The sequence below is a fragment of the Watersipora subatra genome, chromosome 3 (genome assembly GCF_963576615.1).
Source record: "Watersipora subatra chromosome 3, tzWatSuba1.1, whole genome shotgun sequence".
NCBI lineage: Eukaryota > Metazoa > Bryozoa > Gymnolaemata > Cheilostomatida > Watersiporidae > Watersipora > Watersipora subatra.
Window position 1 is genome coordinate 21,243,225 of NC_088710.1, and position 22,693 is coordinate 21,265,917.

The 22,693-nt window shown below is 35.3% G+C and overlaps 3 protein-coding genes across 4 annotated transcripts; 2 read left to right on the forward strand and 1 right to left on the reverse strand.

Moving 5' to 3' along the window:
- The first annotated feature begins 1,874 nt into the window (after positions 1-1,874).
- On the forward strand, positions 1,875-8,716 carry LOC137391587 (uncharacterized). 2 transcript variants are annotated; one of them, XM_068078100.1, is made up of 4 exons: positions 1,875-2,043; positions 5,354-5,544; positions 6,462-6,679; positions 8,425-8,716. In XM_068078100.1, exons 1-4 carry the CDS (start codon positions 1,886-1,888, stop codon positions 8,428-8,430), a joined length of 573 nt encoding a protein of 190 aa, XP_067934201.1. In that variant the 5' UTR covers positions 1,875-1,885; the 3' UTR covers positions 8,431-8,716. The 2 variants fall into 2 exon arrangements, with proteins under 2 accessions (XP_067934201.1, XP_067934200.1); XM_068078099.1 differs by lacking the exon at positions 8,425-8,716 and having other exon boundaries at positions 6,462-6,880.
- A 61-nt stretch (positions 8,717-8,777) lies between these two features.
- LOC137390420 (tetratricopeptide repeat protein 28-like) lies at positions 8,778-11,984 on the reverse strand. The gene has a single exon (XM_068076752.1). It carries the CDS (start codon positions 11,982-11,984, stop codon positions 8,778-8,780), a length of 3,207 nt encoding a protein of 1,068 aa, XP_067932853.1.
- Positions 11,985-16,720: 4,736 nt separating this feature from the next.
- On the forward strand, positions 16,721-22,355 carry LOC137391994 (uncharacterized). Its single transcript, XM_068078573.1, has 4 exons — positions 16,721-16,822; positions 17,138-17,331; positions 20,930-21,105; positions 22,196-22,355. The coding sequence occupies exons 1-4, from the start codon at positions 16,787-16,789 to the stop codon at positions 22,264-22,266; spliced, it is 477 nt and encodes a 158-aa protein (XP_067934674.1). The 5' UTR covers positions 16,721-16,786; the 3' UTR covers positions 22,267-22,355.
- Positions 22,356-22,693: the final 338 nt, after the last annotated feature.

Sequence of the window (22,693 nt, forward strand, 5' to 3'; positions counted from 1 at the left end):
TAGCAATTTACTGATGTCATTTCTTTCATCAACAAGTCAATACATGACATGATCTATAAACAAAGAACTGAAATATTTGTAAGAGATTTTTAACATCTGAACACCTACTATGAACACAGAGATTAAACGCATGACATTTTTGCATTTTAGGTACACATTCAACTTTTCTTCACAAATTAAAGAAATTGTCATATAAACATAAATTATTACTTAAAGGTTGACTTGAAACAAAATTCACATTACAGTTATTTGGTATCAAAAGATTCACCATGTCTTACTCTGTTGTGTTGTAGATGCCAAATATGTGGAAATGTGATTACAAGCTCTTAAAAGCTCAACAACGAACAGTTAATCGCCGCCATCACGAAACTGCCGTAGATTAGAATTTCTTTCCAAAACGGCTCAAATGGGATGTAGTTGAATGAGATGGCTTCTGTTTACACTTTAATGCAACCTCATTCGTCGAAATATTTTCACAAATATACTTCACGCATTCAATAAAACCATGTCTATTGTCCTTATGCGCTTATTTCATCATCATTGTCATGCTGTCACTTTCGGCACTGATATCTTATAACCTACTGTGAAAATTCGCTTAATGTTTTAACCTTAGCTCGAAGAAGTTCATATCATTCTCTGACAAACATGACAAGCCTGTTGGTCATCTGTGATAATTGAAAAATGCTGCAGAAATTATTCGCGCTGTTTGGCAGGCAGTATAGGTCACATGATCAGATTACGACTAGACGAAGCCAAAACAAAACTGTAAAGTAGGGAGCATCTATATTTGATATGGGCTCTTCAGTAAAACCCGAAGTGTTTGTCATAAACTAGTGCTACGAGAAGTTTTATATTGAGTCTTTTATTAACCTTTTAGTTCGCGTGAGAACATCACGTGTCAAAACAATAACCAAATGGATTGACAATGTCAGAGAAAGAAACTGGTTCCAATCTACGGCGGTTTCATGATGACTGCGATTAACTGTTCGTTTTTGAGCTGTTAAGAGCTTGTAATCACATTTTCACATATTTTGCACCTACAACACAGCAGAGTAAGACATGGTGAATCCTTTGATACCAAATAACTGTAATGTGAATTTTGTTGCAAGTCAACCTCTAAGGACTTTATACATAGCTTTATGCATACATGCACTTTATACATAGCTTGTTGTGTCTAAAACCTTTTAGGTTATTTTTGCTGCAAACTATGGGGTTCTTCAAAGTACTCAGGCTATAGGCTTGTCAACTTGTTGTTTGTCTTGGTTAGCCACTAAGTCTATAAATTTATACATAAAACCTATGTATAATATATGCATCTATAAATAAAGCCAAATTTTACAAAGTTTATGTTAAATTGAGAGTTTCTCAATGTCAAGTCACAAAATAACAAGTCATTTTAATGAGTGAATCTGATTGTCAACAGCGACAGAAGTAGACTTGTCAAGGACAGCGAGTATGTGAGGAATCCCTTGAAGATCAAGGAGGTATGTCTACAAAGCTTATTGCAAGCAGAGGCTGTCGGTGTTTTAAGAGCCACTGTTGCATAAAAAGGATCTCTATAATCTTGGCTAGACATGCATGAGCTCAGTGGGAAGGGAACTTCAACTACTGGAAACATGCCCGATTGAAGAGAACAATGTAAGGATGGATGTCATTCCTGTCACCATCAGTGGCCTTTCTGGGAATTGGACACCAACCTATTGTTTGCAGCTAAGGGTAGCAGTGACTTCTCAAACCTTTATATAATTGATGACTAATGTTTATTTAACTACACGCAGTACATTGCAAGAACTGACCTTTCAGACGTTTAAATAAACAATTTCCCACAATCCAACATCACGAAACGATCAAATATCTTTTGCTAAAGAGAACGAGAGCTGTCAGTATGGTTTACCTGCCATCTCCTTCAGCTCTGGTTACTATTCTCTGTGGATATTGTCTGTTTGCTATCATTGCGATAGCAGTTAGTGATTTTTTATCACAACTGATCAAAGATGTTGTCATAGCCGTGCTCATCTCTGTTCCAGCAATCTGTGTATTACTGTGAGTATTGGTAGATTAAAAACTAACTTCAACAAAATTTAAGTAGATTTCATCAGAAAGTATTGGCATTTTCTTATCATTTGCGATTGTCTTTTTTTGTTCGAGATGACCTGACTGTCAGGATGTTTTTAGATTAAAATCAACAAAACTCGATCGCGGTTAAAACGCTCAAAAGAAAAAGATGTGCCTAGACTTCTTCAAAAATGACATCAATAGTTGTGCATATTGTTTATAAGTGATAAATATATGTTCATAAATTTAACCTACTTGAATAAATATATACCGGTAAATATAAATTAATATTTGTATAATAGCCATCAACCCCCATCATAGGCCTACTTCTTATTTTGTGACCAACTGGTTTGCAGCACTGCTTCAACTAATAGAGACTTGACAATTTTTATGGCAAATCTTCGATATGCACTCAGCATGTGTTAAAGTAAAACCAGACTCATCAGATGTCAAAGTCATCGTTGATTGGGAAACTTAGTAGAATAATTAGCTAAAACCGAAGAGCAAGTAATTCTGGTCAGCTCATAATCAAATCTTTTTCTGAAAAAATGGCCAAGTGGGTCAATGAGCTAACTCACACACTACTTACTATGATAAGTATAGGGAGAACATGCTGGGTATGAAGACTACACAGTGTCTACAATATGCAGTAGTGCTTACTTTTGTAAAAAAAAAGCACTCTCTGGCTCTCAGATGATTAATATAGTAATGAACTCAGTTGTCTACTCATACTTTTTGTGATTGGCATTTTTTTCTTCAAATCAGCTCACAGCATTCTTAGATAGGCTTGTTAATTTTGATTATTTGAGGTTAAGTTTGAAATCATTCTATACCTCATTTTACATTTGTATTTTATTATGGACCCATGTATAGGTCCATAATAAAAATAAATTGTATTATTTACAAATACAACATGTTGTATTTATTAATAGTATATATTTTGTAAAATGTGTAGCTCATTTCAATAGCCTATGTATCTCTAGACACACAAACATCTAGTAGAATTTACTAAAAGAGCAATTGAGATAAGATTACCATGTACAATGTAGGTAGATTCTTTTAGTTTTAAAATGCAAGTTATATATTACACACAGTGCCCGAGTGTAGTTTCTGCTCATTTTAAATACTAACTAACAAATGTACTACAAACACTTCTATCACCTTTATGTACAGTATCATACCATTCATGCCTCACAGACCTCTCTTTTCATCTTCTCACTTCTGAGCCTTAAATACTTAGTTTTTGACCTGCCATAAACTTTATAGGCATACTTCATTTCAAACATTTCAACAATTTGTTCATTAGTAATGGAAGACCTCGGGCTGCATCAGTATGATATATTGATGCATATATTGATATATTATATTGTTAAATCTATATTTGAATGCCATCTTTATTTGAATGCCTTCTTTACTAGAACATCATTGTAGGAGAAAGATTGAAATATACAGTACCACCCTTTAATTGAGCACCACCCCTATTCACCAGCCATTTTGGAAATTTTCATCTTAATGAACCCATAATAGCGAGTGACCAGTAGAAGTGTCCACAAAATAGTATTAATAGTGTCTTGGTTACATCAATAACCATTAATTCTTTTGCTTTAGCTGTAGTGGTTGCCATGGTTTTAGTGACGGTGTACCTGAGAAAATCGATCATCACAATCATCAGAATTACACGCTGATTCGAATTCACTAAGGTCTAAATCATATTCATTCTTTTCAGATTCAACCATAATAGAGTTTGACATCTTACCCTAAAACTTTAAAGCGCTTTGATGAACGATAAAAACTTTAGAAACACCGCACAACGTAATAGCTGCCATTGTTATGATGTATACTAACATTGAAACGTTAAAAACATCTTTAAAACCTGAAAACATTATGTCCATTTTCTATCTCTAAAGCTTTCCTGCTTTTTCTTTAAAACTTTGAAAGTGACACCATCACAATAGTTAATAACCATGTCCCGTTAATACTTTAAAATCAAAGTAGTTCTTCGTTTAACCAGAAATGCTGAGGCTGATGACATTAATATCACTCCGCCCGACAAGAATGCAAAATATGGTCGGCATTAGTATTGCTTCACCTGGAAAGGGGTTAAATTTATCTTTCCAAATCCTGACAAGCTAGTCGAAAAATACTGCGCCACCTTCTATTTGAAGCCTATAATTAAATGCCATTATAGGAGAAGGGTTGAAACATAGAGCACCATGGCGTTCAAATAGAGGTTTTATGGTAGTTATCACAATGCTTATAGCCTAAGTGCCAATGTAAAGAATGGGAGAGGCAAGCAACCTTTATATGCAACTCTTCACACAGTTATCCAATCAAAAATCGTGTTGATTACAAAATTGTGTAAAGCTGTTAGTACTGATTTTAAATGTTTCCTAAAAAATTTAAAAACTTTAATAGCTTAGGCTTGGAGTAAAATTATACAAGACAAACATGCTAGTTTGATGCTTTTGTAAAGAAGAGCTCAAGAATTCACCCATGTTCTTTCTACCTTGCTAGGCAATTTAAGGATTTGGTCCCAGCTTTTAGCGTAATTCTTCATCCTTACATGTTAAAGTTGTGCTCTTGTTTATATATACTAGTACGCTGACAGTCCAGTTAGCCATGAGAGATCATCATGTGTAATAACTACGTGCACAATTATTCTGCAACATGTGTAGAAAGGTGGTATAGTGGAGCAGATGGTAGCGCACTTGGCTGGTGGTATGAATACTTGGGTTCAATTCCCGCGTGCTGTAAACTTTTTTGGTAAGATTCTTAGCGTGGCTTCGGACAGACGGACAGATACGACTCTTATTATAGTAAAGATTTAAATGTGTCCAATATCGCACTTCTTGTCAAAAAACAGCATTTTGATAACATTCCCCAGACACTTATTTCAGGAACCTGATTTGCACCTTAAACTGTTTTTTAACTCTTAAAGTTTTATTTCCTACATCTTGGAGTGTCTTTCGATAACAACTCAAGCTTACATGTATATAGCTGCAAGAAAAGATAACCATGTAACATCAATATTCGCAAGAGGAAACAGCCTACAGTAGTACCACCAAAGTAGTACCAAGTGATCGCTTTCTTTTTAATCAATAAATTACCATAAATTATGTAACTTTAGATATTTTTTGAAATTTTGTGTTGCTAAACTACTAAGGCTATTAACTTAAGAAGGCAGCAAACAGTTTTAAATCAATTGTTCCAACAATCAACAAGGGAGGCAGCATTACACAAACAATCAGAAGGATGGACAAGGCTCTCATGACAGTAAAGTTTGGATTTGTGCCTGCAGGTTTTATGACATTTATGGTGCAAGGAGTCTAGTCAACCTTCCTGTAAGAGATGCAGTAGTTTCATTCCCGGCCACAAGAGTCACTCGAAAGCAAGTGAGAAGAATTGTTTCCCATAAAAGAAGAGTTCTGTTGTTTGGACCAATTGCTAAAGGCAGATCATTGGAGTTCAGACAGCTGAGTGATGTCTTGGGTAAGAAATAATGTGTAGACAACTACAGTAATGCTCAAGTCTAATTAATATTGTGATGTATTGGTTTAGTTAATATTTGAATATTTAATCTTAAAGCAAGTGATGGTGTAAGTAAAAGAATAACTGTAGCTATATCTCAATACAAAACAAACAAAAAAGTTAGTCTTACTAAATGCCAGCTAAATATATATCTGTGTATCTCTCAAACTCCATCATTCAGTTTGTCCAGCTGTAGCTATTACAACCTAGGAATAAAACATCTGCTTCGTGCTCGATTTCATCTCAAAGCCTCCAGTTTACCAAGCAATCATCTTACTAATTAAGCTACGTGAGATGCAATAATTTCAGTAGGCGATGTGAGCTGTTATGTAGGTTAAAATACACATAGCACTATGCGGTTACGCAATGTCACTAAAGCTTGCTCTCACGGATCTTATTAGTAAGTTTAGCATACAGATAGTAGCGGACACAAGTTATTCATTGGCAATGTGCCAAGCTAATGGCAAGTGGTTGGCAGCTGCACTAACTGTCACTGTAAATAAACTGTTTTTAATACCTGTGCAATGCCAGGCATACGGCTGGTTATGGTATAAGATGAAAACTATGTTGGAGAATATGAACAAATGTGGAAGTTTTTTTTGGTAGTTGCCTTCACTTGGTTATAGAACTGACCTTTGGCCTACTATTACAGAGTTGAAATACATTGATTTGGTGATTAGAATGTTTAGGCTTAATTGTTTCCATTTCTCCTCTCTCAAAATTGTGGCAAAAAAGATCTCTAAAAATTGCTCCAAAAGTATTTTGAAGCTTGGTAATATGAAGTAGTGACAAAACTTTCTAGTTGATGTCAAACATGACGTACACATGCATGGAGTGAAGGTTGGCACATGTTTCTACGCAGTCAACATATGTTGTAGCTGCCAATCAGTACAAAACTGGTTTTACAAGCGAGGACCAACAACTCCTAAAGGACATCATGGCCATTACCGATCATCAGAGCACTGATAGGCGTAAGGAAGTTTTGTCTACAGAAATGTTACTAAAAAGCAAGCCGATTTTACCATTGTATCTAGATAAAGAAAATCTGAAGTGCTCTGAAGCAATGGCTGAACAAAGAGAACAAGGACATACACAGGTCACTGCTTCTCGAAGTACTAAACTTGAAGAAATTGAGATTAGAACTGATGTAAACACTTCGGCCGTTGCTAACAATCCTGTCAAGCCAAAAAAGAAATCTGGCATTCGAAAAGTGTTGTTTGGTTGTTTTAAATGAGTTAATTATTTTGATTTTTTGTTATATTATTGATGTTCTTTTTAGAATAGATCAGTTTTTTAAATACTTCTTTTGTTAATAGCCCAAGGTCATCTACCGTATTAATAATATCTTTCAATATTCAAACAGCAGAGTCGCTGCGTAAAGTAGTTCTGCTTTAAACGTTTAGATGCTGAGTTTAAACTCTCCCTAAATCTTGCAAAAATACAGCCAGCTGTTAGGCTAGGGTGGTCTTTTTTAAAAAAGAGTTACCCACTCATTGATGCTATCAAAGCTACAATTCCATTTTCATTGTTCTAAAACTTCTTGACTGAAAAAGTAGCTCTATTATGACAGGCCAATTAGGTTAATAAGCTATCCTAACTCAGTTAAAGCATTTTTAGTTTTTAACAGTTTTGTCAGGCTGCACCAAATTGTTATCAAACAATTGAAAATTAAGATTAAATGAAAAGAGGAGTTGGCTTCTCTCACCTCATTATCTCACACGGCATGATTGTTAGTTGAATGTAAGCGAGTATATGCGGGTTGACTTGCAACAAAATTCACATTACCGTTATTTGGTATCAAAAGATTCACCATGTCTTACTCTGTTGTGTTGTAAGTGCCAAATATGTGGAAAGGTGATTACAAGCTCTTAAAAGCTCAAAAACGAACAGTTGATCGCAACATAAACGAAACCGCCGTAGATCGGAATCGGTTTATTTCTCTGACATAGTCATTACATTAGTGGTTATTGTTTTGATGTTCTCACGTGAATTGAAAGGCCAATACAAAGCTCAATATAAAACTTATCGTAGTACTAGTTTATGACAAACATTTCGGGTTTTACCGAAAACCCCGTATCAAGTATAGATGCTCGCTACTTTACAGTTTTGTTTCGGTTTGGTGTAATTGTCAAGTCGTTCTCTGATCATGTGACCCAATACTCTGCAAATAATTTTTGCATCATTTTTTTGATTATCACAGGTAACCAACAGGCTCATCATGATTATCAGACAATGACATGTATTTCTTCGAGCTAAGGTTAAAAAATTAAACAAATTTTCATGGTAAGTTATAAGATATTAGTGCTGAAAGTGACAGCATTACAATGACGATAAAATAGACGCGTAAGAACAATAGACATGGTTTTATTGAATGTGTGAAGTATATTTGTGAAAATATTTCGACGAATGAGGTTGCGTGAAAGTGTAAACAGAGGCCATTTTGTACAACTATATACGTCCCAATTGGGCCGTTTTGGAAAGAGATTTTAATCTACGGCGTTTTTGTGATGGATGCGATCAACTGTTAGATTTTGAGCTTTTAAGAGCTTGTAATCACATTTCCACATATTTGGCACTTACAACACAACAGAGTAAGACATGGTGAATCTCTTGATACCAAATAACTGTAATGTGGATTTTGTTGCAAGTCAACCTTTAAACTAATACAGCAATAACTATACAGCTTAAGCTTACAGGAAACAGTTTTCATATTTGCTTACAGCTACTGTATGTGTGCAGGAATAGACAACTCAAAAATATTTTGGCGAAATATTTTTTGAAGTTTCAAAATTTAGCATATACTTGTCAACATAACTTTAATTTGACAATGCATTGATGCAGGTTTGAGAACTGCCTAGTTGAACTCTCCTAAAGCTAGCTACCATGATGTTTGTGTTCAACACTGTAGCTTGATCATCACAGAAAGCTGTTGTAGCTCAACGTCTTCCTAAAAGAGCTGTCCTGGAGGAGCCAACTTCAAAGGATTTTAAAAATGCAAAACTCATTGCTTTGTCTTTTCTTACTTGAAACTTGTATTGCTGTATCATCACTGTTTTACTAATTATTAGAAAAAATTGTAAACAAATGTAAATTTATTCTTAGTCATAAATTGAAATACTTTTATTAAAATTGGTTACACAAGTTCAAATATAACTATAAAGCTATTGATAAATTGTGAGGGTTCGCTATTTAGTTCATGAATGTTTGCTTGCTAGACCTACGAGTATCTTCTCGTACTTCTCCACTTCTGCCAAGTGGCAAAGCTTCTTGTAAGCTTTTATTAAATTCTGTATGCTGCGGAACAAACCTACTTGCAGGATATCTTTGTCTTTGCATTTATCCGTCTGAAAAACATAAGCTTCTTTATACCGTGCAAGAGCTGATGAATAATTGTCTTTGGCAAGCTCCAGATCACCAAGAGCCTCTAGCGCATCATATTTAATAGCAACGCAAGAAGTGGCACCATAACTCGCATCAATAAGCTCTCTTGCCTTTTTTATATGTGCAGTAGCATCCTCGAGGTTTGGAACAAGAATTAGTGTCTTTCCCATTTCTAGAATACTCATCACTAGGTCAGGATGGCTGTTGTTGACATTTTCATAAGCCGTCTTTCTGCACTTGAGGGCTTTATCACAGTTTTCAAAGGCGTGACTGATATTGAATGTGGCTTGCAGACGAAATATGGAACCAATCTTGCTGTATATACAAGCGAAGAGTACGTCTTTGTTGCTAAGAACCTTTGACAGGGTTTCTAGCGTATGCTGGTACCAAAAAAGTGCTTGACTTAAGGTATTCCGCTGTTTGCGCTCGGATGCAGAGATGCTTTCAATACCCAGAGCTCGTGTGTAGTATAAATCAGCCATATATAAGCACGATTGGCCCAAACTATGATAATGGCAATTTTCGACGTGTTTCAGCCGCTCCAGGTAAGTTTTTCTGTCGACTAGACTGCGCAAAGATAAACCTCGAGTTTTTTCTTCCAACATCTCCCGATACTTAGTTAGACTTTCTTTGATAGAACGAATGAGAATCAGCTCAGCTTCATGGTACTGCCCTAGAAGGCCAAAAGTTTTTCCAATTTCATTCAAACAGTCTTCCCTGACACTCTCTGAGCTGTCTAAACCTTCAGAAAGTTCTTCTGCCAATTCATAACAGTTGAAAGAATCATTAAACTTGTTTTGAGTCGCAAAATGTTTTCCTTGCAAGAGGTAGCTTTTGATAATTTCTGGCTTGATTTTACGATAGTCGGATGTGATTTTCTCTTTGATCTCTAATGCTGCTTTATAGTATGGTAAAGCATCTTTATGCTGTTCGAGTGTGTCGTAAGCTAATCCTACTGCTTCTAGAGCTTGAGCTAATTCCATGTGACACGAGCCTTTATAGATTTTACCAAAAATAGCTAAAGATCGCTGATAGTAAGTCAAAGAATCCATTCGTAACCCAAAATAACCATAGAGTTTCCCAAGAGACTTATTAAGTTCAGCTAAATCAAGTCGGTTTAAACTTTCGCTGTATAATGATTCTTTCACAGACAATGATTCTTCATAAAGCTCAAGAGCCTTGGAGTTGTCTCCTATTTTACGGTGCCAATCCGCCGATAACTGCAATTTCATAGCAACCGCATCGTGGCATGTTTGATCTCCAAGTAAGTTATTCAAATCTTCCTCAACTTTATCAAAATGTGCTTTGACTTGATCATAATTTTGTAAGGCCAATGAAACTTCGGCAAATTTAATTAAAAAGCAAATACTATCGAGACCTCGGTACTCCTGTGATTCTTCAAATGTCTTACAGTGAATATAGGCCAAGCTGTACTGTATTTGAGCTTCGTCCACATTTCCTTCCGCCAATGCAACTGCTCCCAAATAGCCAAAACATTTGCCAGAATCCACATGGTTCTGATTGTCACCATAAAGCAATTCACAGAGATGTAAACCTTCAGTGAAAAAAGATTTTGCATCTTTCATGTTTCCTTCTTGTACATAAACAAGACCTTTGAGATTGCTCCAACGTATCAGTAGAGGTACAGTTGTATCTTCATCCAATATTTTTTCGAGTATTTCCATGGCATCATTTAAGTATTGCGATGCCTGCGAGGTATCTTTTTCACCAAGTAAGGTAGAAGCTAGGTTCACATAGTTACAATATATCGGTAAATTATGCGCATTGCCACCATAAATTTTTTTGTTCATCTCTAATGATTGGAAGTTATATTTTTTAGCTAAATCGTAATTCTGTATTTCGCAATAAAGCTCTCCTAGTTGTGAATACGTTTCAGCGACTTCTACTTTGCTTTTTTTCTGCTGGCACTCTTCATGAAAGACTCCTAAAGCGGTAAGGTGGGATGCTAGACATTTGTTGTAATTACCCATGTAACGATAAGCGAGAGCACATTTGTTAACTATTCGACCATAATCCGAGTGTTTGCAAGAATACATTCGTTCAACTGTCGACATTGCTTCTTCATAATGTTTCACCGCTTCATCTATCATAAGTCTCTTGGCAAAGCTATCTCCTTGCCTGATACACAAATCCGCAAAAAATTGACTTTCAGGATGTTCACTAGAGAAAAATATTTTCATAGCTGCTAGTGCTAAGTTCAATTTATCACGAGCATCTTTATATGAAGTTAATTGTAAGGATACATCAGCTTGGGAGCCTCTTACCAATGCTTTTAGTATGGCCTTATCAGCTTGGTTGTACCGATTATCAATGAGTCTATTAGCTTTATCAAGCTTTATATTGGCTTCGTCAAATTCACCTTGACAGGCAAGCGTCGATGCCCATCGGCGCAACAACTTGATTATGTTCTTCTCCTGCCCCTCTAATTTCCCTAATATATTATACGCTTGCTGGTATGCCTGGACTGCCGATTTAAAGTTCGATTGTTCGTGACAAGCTTTTCCTAACTCTTTATACGCCTGCCCGACCTTTTCATGCCTCTTGTCCGCGTACAAACCTAGCAATATATTCATCGCTGCCATATGGTGATTTATACCTGCTTCAAACTGGCATTGGCTTCGTGCCAAAATTCCTAAAAGATTTTCTGTGTCAGCCATATGTAGTTCTTTTGATCGTTGGTCTTGTACCGTTTCATACATCGTTTTAGCAGAATTTATTCGATCGGTAGCTTGACTGTATTTTTCGTGTCTGATCAGACAGCGGGCGGCATCAGCATACGCTTCTCCAAGTGTTAGCTTTTCTATTTGTGGAAGTGAGCAGCCCATCTTAATACTTTCTTCAAATAGTTTCAGAGCTGAGCAGTAGTTTCCGCAGGAGTTGTAAAACCTACCAGTTTTTCGGAGACATTCGAACACTTCCGGATGATTCTGAGTGTCATGACGTTGAAGTACTTGTTCTAACTGCTGCTCAGCTTCTCTTAGCGGGTCAGTAGAGCCCATCGTTGTTGGTAGCGGCCAGCCGTACTAGTGGAATTATAATGCAGTTATGTCAACTATTTGTAAAATATTTTGCTAGTAGTGCTTTGAATTTCTAAATACTTTGAAAGTTTATATCATATAACATAAATAAAGTTTATACACGTATATATGTATATACATATAAAATCGGTAAAACAAAATATTACTTTAGATAAAACACTTTAATACTAATAATAGTTTCATGCTTGGTAAGAGCAATCTTCAGATAGTGTTTCATATAAAGTAATTGTCTGTGTTACTGTGATTTTATGCTTTTATTCATATGTATATTAATGTATAAATAAATGTATATATAATATATGTATAAATCTCAACTTTTGTCTTTTGTTTTCTGTCATCGCTGTGTCCAGCTATCATTGTTTAAATTCTGGCAGAGAAAATCTTCCACCGTGCTGGAAATGCACTCGCTATGATTGCGATTGCATGTATGCAAACGTTCTTATCTGATATAGCTCATCTACAGTATCCTTATCACAAATAAAGCGAAAAATGTTCGTTTGTTTATGAATTAACATTACCATATGCGTTTGTTATTATTTTGAAAAATTATTTTCGAAAACTATTCAAAATCCATTATCCTTTTTTATTTGTTCGTAATTTTCGATTGCACCGTTTACATTTCAAATGTTCTGTTACAGTGTTCGTAACTGCAAAAGCACAATTTCAATCTTCAAATTCCGGTTATTGCAAAAAGACAGTCCGCTACAAATTGTAAAACTAAAAATGTTCACATGAACATTCTCGAGTAGGAATTGCCTCTACATTCTCTCTCAATTCGGTCAAACAAAGTACCCTAATTACTTTCGATATCTCTTTTTTACGTTTGTAAAAAATAAAATAAAACCAATAAAATCGTATTCAGAATTTTGATAGATACTCTCTGCAGGAACAATAACTCTTTTTATACACACATTTCTATGTATTCTTTGTTATTATTAATTCAACATATCCTTGATTCTTTTTCAGTTCGTTTTATTTGTAGCAGTATCACTTTTCATAGTAACAAATCATACCTTCTCTAGCCATTACTTGTTAAATATTTCACAATTAAACACCTTTACAGTTGTTTTATTTTTTCTTAATCTATTTGAACTGCACAAAACACTTTTCTCATGATATGAAGTTTAAAAGTTATAATATGTTAATGCTAAATGAAAAGACGTTTTCTACGCAGACTTTTTATTACCCAGACAATGCCGGGCATTCATCTAAATATACTTTTTTCAAAGTTTGTTGCCTGTTTGTCGTCTGTTCGTCGACTGTCGTTTGGTATGTTCAGTTATAGCTATTAAAATCTTGAAACAAAAAGTTTGCATCGCGCTGGATTTGAGCTCGCGAAAATTACAATGTTTATAAAACAATCATCTAACCACAATTCTACAAAGACTTTTACGATTCTTTTGCTTTTAATTTATACTGTATACCCTTTTCTCGATTTCACACACTAAATGATTAATTAATTGATACACTACAATACCTACGATGCCCATGTTATAAAATATTTTTCGCCCAACTCTATAGAACACGATGCATTTTCGTCTCCGCCATACTTTGGCGAATCTCTCGCGAAGTTAAAATTTGACCATTTGTGTAGTGTTTATATACTTTATTAAGAGATACACGTTGCTCGCCATAGCGAGTTCAGCGTTATCCGTTATGGTAAAAATGCATTCGCAAACAAAAAGAGATAAAATTTTATTTAAAAGTTGGAAGTTTACTACAATACATAATCAAACTTCCTTTAAAGCACATAAATTACACTAGAAATTCCCCTGTCATACAGCCCACGACCTGATATTGGAATAAGTGATAATGGAAAAAAGAAAGGGTAGTGCTGGTTGTTGAAAAAGTAGTTGTCAGCAGGAATTGACAGAGTATAGTGTAAATGAGAGTTGTTCGAGATGATATAAAATAAATTTGAGGGAGCACGACTTCAAAAAGGAAATTCTAGTAATCTAGGAATTTGACCGGGGAACTTGTTGGCACTTATGACATAGTTGTATTTGAGCATTGTATGTAATGAAATGTTTCTCATTACATCCAGTACATGTGAGCTGTGATATGTTGTTGTCCAGTCTGCCTAGAAAGTTGTTACGCAGTTCTTGAAAATCAGGACAATCAAAAGATTGAAAATGAGGAATGTGATGAAGGGGGGTAGCAATGGAAGGAGCAATATTGTTTTGTGCAATATTTTCATGGTCAACGATGTCCATAAAATCATGATCATCATCTGGAAACAAAGGGGCTGCCAAGTCCATGTCATTTACATCGCCAACAACCTCTACTGAAGAACTCTCTGAATCAGACGAGTTGTTGTTAATAATTTGAATAGGTGTTGTTGAATATTAGCATTTGATGTTGATGGTTGCTGTGAAGACTTTCTATTTATCCTCCTATTGAGCTGTAATGATTGAGAGACACGTGGACGGCCAATGCGTCGGCCACGACGTGGTGTTCTGGGAAGTTGTATTCTATTATAGATGTCAAGTTGTTTTGAAATTAAATTCAAAAGGTCAATTATGCAAAACATAATGTTGTAAAAAATTCACACCTAGTCTACTACTATCTCAAACCTATGTTTTACAACAATAAAATGAATATTAATTAAAGCTGTAGGCCTAACCTACTGTAATGTATGTAATTTAACAACAGCATTAACGAAATATGTTTATTGTATCTCTGAAATGCAATATTAGAAGTAAAATGGCAAGCTGCTGTGTAATATACACAGTTTGAAAGTTGGTTGTGTTGATGGTAGAATGGTTTTTAGCGATCTAGCAGAAAGCAAGTATGAGCGTTCACACGTCTGGAAGCTTTCTGCAAACTGGAGCAAAATAAAAAAATGTTTTCGTCATAAAAGGGCGTTGTAGTTTGGCCCTAGCTTGTACATAAGATGTAAAGAATTTTGACTAACGTTTTAAATTATTTAATGAAACCTTCGGTAATTGGGAAAAAACATAGGCTGATAGACTGTGTACCACAATTTCGTACCTGTAAATTGGTCTACGTCTCAAACCGTCTACGTTTATTACAGAAACCTTCGGACAAATAAATTTGAATAATTATTCTTATGATAGTTTTATAAAATTAAATAATTATTCTTATAATTGAATATTTTTGCAAGATATTAAAAATGGGAAAATATTAGAAACCTTCGGCAATTCGACAATGCTATAGACTGGTGAAATGCGCAGTTTTTTTCGTGAAATGCGCACGACTTAATCGTTCTATACTCTGTCGCTAGGCGTTTCGTTTGCCAGTCTTAATTTTAGTAAAATTAAGTCTTGTCAAGTTTTAATAACAATTTCAGGCCGAACTAATTTGTTTATTTGTGTATAATCCGATCAGATGGGTAAGTTTTAGGATATTGTCGACAATTTTCAAAAACCTGGTAACATATTTAAATAGGTTTATAAGTGTTTTGTATCGTTGTTATACTTAAACGACTTCATTGAAAAATGGTTAAATTTGTTGATGAGATTTTAGTACAAAGGTTTGCGACGATGTTGATAAATAATTTTCAGGAGTTGTGTGCACATGCATTTATCATAAATCTCTCAAACAATCGCTCCGCTCGTGTTTGGTTGTGGGATAATTCTTTTATTATATAGTTCAATACATCAGAGTCTTGGCATTCGAATGAGCCTATATTCAATACACAAAGAATAATAGAACTATGAAAAACAGGGTGTCAAAAGTGTGTTCGCAATAAAAAAACACTTGGTTGCGTTCCCACAATGTGATGTCATAGTTATTATTTTGCCTTAGGTAGTCGATCCCTTTCGCTGCGATTGAGGCTGCGCTTTTCTGTGACAATCTGTGCTATTAAACCCAAAGAGCGGCAATAATAAACTAGGATTCTAGATAATCAACAATGCCCGGGGATTGTGCTAACTCCGACCAATACAAACATATGTTCTGGGTTAATTAATTATGCTTCAATAAATATACTGTCATTGATAAATGTAATGAAATCACATCGATTAAATTGTGACCTGCAGTTGCGTGGCCCTAGGACTATCTGCCAATGGCGAGATTGACATATAGTCCTAGATATATAGATTGACTTTCGTGAGATCACGCAATGCTTGAAATTAATTAGCCTCAGTCATGCCCCTCAACATCACAATAAAAAGAGAAGGCTAGTGCATAATATCATTGGGAAAACACAGTATGGTGCTTAAAATCTGAGTTATTTATCATAGAAATAATCTGTACATGGAGAGCTAATGACACTGATTCTTTTGTCATCTTCATTGGTTCTCTGGAGTTGTCCTACCTTTGCCTGCCACTAGCGTCATTATCGTAGATGATAAATATATGCAGTAAGCAATAAAATCAGCGATAAGAGCACAAAATACCGAATATGAAAATTGTGAGGTCACAATTTTCGAGCCTATCCCATTGAACATTTCTGCGGTAGGGCTCTGGGGAAATCCTGTAAACACCAACCAATGTCTGTCTCACTATGTCAAACAATGGGTCATTCGAAATCCAAGACTCTGATGTATTGAAATATATGATAAAAAAATGATGTAATTTATGTGCTTTAAGTATGTGTTTAGTAAGCTGAATTCATTTAAATTAGATTTGGCATTTGTATTACACTTTTGCCTTGAAGGTAAAAACTCTCCACGGTATGTTCTGCAGGTAGTAGGCCTACATTGTAATGTTATATTATCTTGCAGATCATAACCACAAAATGCATTTAAGTTACCGTAGGTAACTATGTTAACCTAGGTAACTACAAAGTGTACGTGTTGATGATGAGCGTGATGGCCAGTCAGAGGTTTATAAAGGTTTGTGCTGTCTATTTTATTATCATTGGAATACTTTATATTCCAACTATTGTAGCCTGAGAGTCTAGTCCAAGATGTTAAATTATAAAGTTCTGTTCTTTTTCAAATGCACGTATTTCTCTAGAAAGTTATCACTTGAGTATCTATAATACAGCATAATTAGTTTATATTATGACATAGTTTAGTTGTCAAGTAAAGCTTGCGTTCTGTTGATATCTGTACAATCACTCAATATTATTAAATAATAAGGTTTTTATTTATTCCTGTGTATGTTTTAAAGCAACTCTATTTCTCTGTATATTTCCTGTGTTACAGGCTGCTCTGAGATGTAATAGGGCTAAGATATCTGATAGAGGGTTTATTCGTCTAATGAACAACACAACAAGGCTTGCGCTTGATAGGATGGCAGAGAGAAAGCCTCGAAACAAGTTTAATGAACATGTTCATGATACCATTAGTGAAGTGTCTCGGAAACAGTGGCTAGAACTGTTGGTAAAGACTCGAGCAAAGTGAGTAAGAAATCTTCTCTCCTCTGTTTCTTTTTTAACTCTATGAGACTATATCTTATTTATAATAACATATACAGTGAAACATGGATAACTCAAACTTTACGGGACCGAGCGAAAGTGTTTGAGTTATCAGAGCGTTCGAGTTATCAGAGCACAGTGACAAGTGAATGTATTTATCAGTATATAGATACATATACAAACTACATGTATATATAAAACTAAAGTATAGGTTGTTTGTTGTAAGTTAAAGGGCATCTGATGTAGGGTTTTAAAGTATTTATCAGAAAGTATAGATATTTTTATAAACTTGAGATTTGTGTGTTGTTTTATGTGATGTGACTGCCAGAACTTTTTCAGATTAAAATTGGCAAAACCTAATCGCGGTTAAAACGCTCAGAAGACATTTTTTCTTCTGAGTGTTTTACTCGAGATCAATTTTGCCAATTTTAATCTTAAAACGTCTTGTCACTCACATCACCTAAAACTGCAAACAAATCTCAGCCTAATAGAAAAATATCTATTCTTTCTGATAATTTTTAAAACTGGACATAAGTAAACATTTATGACCAATGCAAAAACGCATGCTTTACATCTGATCAGTTGTTTCATTTAAAAAACTTATCGAGTGTAGTCTGTGACAAGGTATTTTTTTGACAAAGATCATCAGTGTGACTTATTGTAGAAATAGATTTTAAACAGTTATTATAGTCCTTAAAAACTTGTTAGCCTTTTCTAACAAAATTGGCCCATCGATAGGTACGCCTTCATTACGCACTTGTCTAAACCAAGTCAATAATACACCATCCAAATCATCGTGCGACGTTGAACGATCTCTTAGCCATGATGAATTTTGGTCACATAACGATCTTATTCTTTTTTTTTGTTTAATCCATGTTGACACTGTACTTTTTGGAAAATTTTCTCTTTTTGATAATGCTGATAGCTTTTGTCCTGCTTTGATTTCCTCGAGTACTTTAAGTTTGTCAGAAGGTTTTCACGCTTTTTTTTGCTTGCGTGATGCCATCGTAAAGCGGATGTCTGTTGTAGCGGACGCCAAGCCACGAGCCTATTTGTGACATTTTATCTTTATGTATCCGCATATAATCACTGTTACAATATGTATTTTGCATGCTGTATCTATCTTTATTAAATTTTTATCGCTAATACCTTCTAACGTTTATAGCTTGGCCGTAACTAAGCGAACATCTTAGCGACCCTATTAATCATTTTTATGTGATTTCTTTTTCGGTTCCATTATACGGTACAGGGGAAATTATATGTACACTATACGCGTATAAAAAGCGCTTTCATTAAGAAAGCAGTGTAGTCTCAGCTCCGCGACTAGTGGAAACTCCTTCGAAGTAAATTGAACGGAAACCACGTTTGTGAATTCGGCAAAAAACTGTTCGAGTTAACGGTGCCGAGGTCGAGTTATATAAAGCCATTTGTCATTGCGTGGGAACGGACCAAGCAAATCCATTTGAGTTAACCATGTGTTCGTTATATCCGAGGGCGAGTTATCCATGTTTCACTGTATATTGTTTAGAAATAAACGATCCTTTAGCTCTTTTGCCACCCGAGTCGCATAGTACTAGTCTGTTCAGCAAAGCATTCACATATGGCGAAAGGCCGGGTGGTGCGGCTTTAGTAGTTGATTGATTAGAGTGATCAGGGGTGTCAAACTCATTTTCACCGAGGGCCACATCAGCGTAATGGCTGTCCTCAAAGGGCCAGATGTAACTTATAATTGTAAGGAAATGTAATCGAATAATGTAAAATAACTTAAACTAGTCTTTGATATTTAACAACTCTGACTTTATTACTTAAAGTTGCAAACAGAACAGTTGCACAGCAAAACATGCAGAACACTTGTTTTTGAAAAAAATCAGAAAAGTTACACAATACCCATCAACATGGGCATACTTTCAGTAAAATAAAAAATTGTGAGCTGCTAAGAACATGAATTTGTTGGCATACACACATCAAATCTGCAAACACTACATAATTGCAACAGCAGCAACACAAAATCAATATGTAAGCAGCAAAAAATCAAAAAATTATTTGCTGAGACAAAGTTAGACTTGCACCAAAGAAATTACAAAATATACAGTGTTTGACTAAAATTAGTAATATTTTATTACATACAATACAAAGTTATGAATATTATTTATACATGTACAGTTAGTCATGAACATGAAAATCATGAAACTATAATTTCAAATTTTTCCTCGTGAGCATTATCTTCAAAGCATAGCAAATCTACATCCCAATATAACTCAAATAAGCTGCCATAAACATGTTTCAAACAATAACAATATGTTCAGTAACTCTGTTTTTGACTTTTCAGACTTCAGGGGCAGCTCTAAGAATGAATATGATCCTATCGAGATTGAATGATAACTTTTGTCTGACTACGGTTGACAGCCTAAAAAGTGCATTTTTATTCGAGCGTAACGATTCAAATTGACAAAATTAAAAGTTAGTAAAAACTTTGAAACATTAAAAATAATGTTTCAATTTGATTTATGCAGTCTTTCACTGCCTTACCCCTTCTGAATCTGCATATTTACTTCTGGAGTGGAAAAAAATTGATCGCGAATGATAAACTTTAAAGTGACAGCGATGATTTTCGGTTCAGTTAGATGTCGCAATGGGCGTAGTAATTTAGTTATAACTTTTACCAGAGAGATCATTGAGGCATATATGTACGTTTGTTTGATTGGCCAGAAACTTTTTTTCTGACCAATAAAAATTATTCTTTTGTAATGTAAAAATAACAACACAAGGAATAGATAAATTTCAGAGGCAAGATAACTCGCGTTGGTGTGTGCCTAGCAACGTTATAACTACGGGAGAATGAGTCTCGTGCGAATGAGTAATTAAGCCTTCGCGGGCCACATAAAATGAGGTGGCGGGCTACATGTGGCTCGCGGGCCATGTGTTTGACACCTGTGGCTTAGACTATCATATCTGTACTTAAATGAAAGGAAACAACTATCTGCGCGTGTTGAGCCAATAGAAAATATGTTCACAACCCATCCTAAGCGTAGTTTCGCTTTGCAAAAGTTTTTTGTCATTAGCATTGACCAGCCGTGTCAGACACGACTGGTCATTGCTACCGTTTCACTAATTTTAGCTCTATGGACTGGGTAATTTTTATTGAACAGAGATACTGCTGAAAAATAATATTTTTACCAGTAATAATAATGCCACAAGCTTTAATAATATATTGATAAATTGTCTGACTCAGATTTCTTCCCAGTCATAGCAAAAATGACAAAAAAGTGTCCCAGCTCATTCTGCAACACATTTGTGACATGTTATGGCGTCAGCTGATGTTGAATATTATGCTGATTAATTTGTTATATATTTTCATGACCATATGGTTAAAAAGTTATGACAATTTCTTTGCGCCTTTGTCAAATATTAGGATTTATTGAATATGTAATTATGTCTCGATAAAGAAATCGATTTGGTGGTAGAAGAGGTAAGGAATTGATAAAAAGATTCTCTAACGTAAATTATAAAGCCTCAATATGGAAGTGTCTAGTTCTACATGTCAAAGGCTATCATTTTCATGAGATTTCCTTTTATTTAGCGCAACAGCCAGGGCACCTCATTCCTCTGGAACATCCTCATCTTCACCTCGTGTCTCTGAGAATGAAGCTAGGGGCTCTAGTCCTACTTTCTATTGGCCTCATTCTGACAGCTCATCTACTTCTGACTCTGGTCTCACCGATAGCAGTTCAGTTTCTGAGGAGAGCTTACCACCAGGTGAGTGTTGACACTATTCAATACTGTTTGGTTTACTTTCAAGGTAGCGTAACTGTATAAGGCACTTTGTTTAATGTTGTTGGTTTGTTAGTCATGACATGTTCCGTCTGTTAGTCTCTCTATCGCTCAACTTGCTCTCTGGTTTCTTTTACATTGATTAGGTGAGCTCAGCTGGTTTGTCTAACAAACTTTGACCTTTTTTCCCTTGACTTTGTTTCAGTTTCTGAAGATTCAGGAACTAAATTCAGATAAGGTTTTAATGAGGCTGGCTAAAAGTTATACTCAAAGAGCCACAAACAAACGGGTGATAAAATTATAGCGATGAAACAGTTGAAGTTCAGTAAAATATTTAAGAAAAGACATACATATACCGAAACTTGGCTTCAAGTGTGTGTTTAGTAAGCTAAATTCATGTAGGTTAAATTCTAAGTTTACGTTACACGCCTGCCTTGAAAGTAAGAACTCTCCATGGTAAATACCGTACGTAGTACATTGTAATATTACATTTTATTGCCGATCATAACCACTAAATTCCGAGATGTTACTGCAACTAACTATACTTACTAAGGTTATCATACCATTTTGTTACTTATTTTTAATATGTACAGTACTTACATAAAACTTTGATGATTTTCACCAGGAGATGTTTACATTATATAATTACTGGGTTTTTATACCCCTCTATACGACATTTTCGCTATTACTATGCCAGCTCTAGAATGGATTAAAATCATACGGCGAGGGCGCATTGTATAGGGTACTCATCTCTATTGTACAAACTAGTCTCGTGGCAGTCTAGTCCGCCGTGAGACATCGTCAGGTCTGTCGATATAGCACAGATAATAAGTAGCTGCACAATTATTGGGTGTGAGTGTTAGGGTGTCACTCTACCGACCTCTACTCCGCCATATTCAGCAGACCAACTGCCAAATTTGAATATGAGAGATATTTTTGTTGTTGTTGTAAAAAATGTCGTATAGCAAAGTACTCCACATCGTAAGGCAAAAAACAGTAAATAATCGTAACCCGAGGGGTGCGCTGGATCGAATAGCAAGCGCTTTCATCATTCACCTTTTACATACATTTTTAGGTGCTGGGAGAAAGAGAAAGTTGTGTTCTCCTGTTACCAATGAAGATGTAAAGCGCATTAAAGATGCATAGGACCCTCTTATTGTCATTTATCTGTGGGGCCTCCACAAGCTCCATGGATAAACTTTGGGTGCTCTTAATACTAGCAATACTTTTCTAGGTGATATATATGTAAGGTTTATTTGTGATGTGTACGTTACATTTTCTTCTATATATTACATATTTAATTAGATATTATTTTTATCATAAATGATTATTAAATAAATTATATATTTACATAGATATATATACCTAGATTGGCCAATAATAGCTAGTCCCATTGGTGGCCTTGTCAGACTTAAATGCCATGACGCAACGTCACTGTATTGTACCTTACGCTTGACTGACCGCAAGATTCATCATTAGTTTACAATGGCTGAAGCTGAGAAGAGTGTGTCAGCTGCTACTAAGGTAAGTTTTTTACTACTTTTAATATCAAAGATAGGCTTGGAACTCCTAA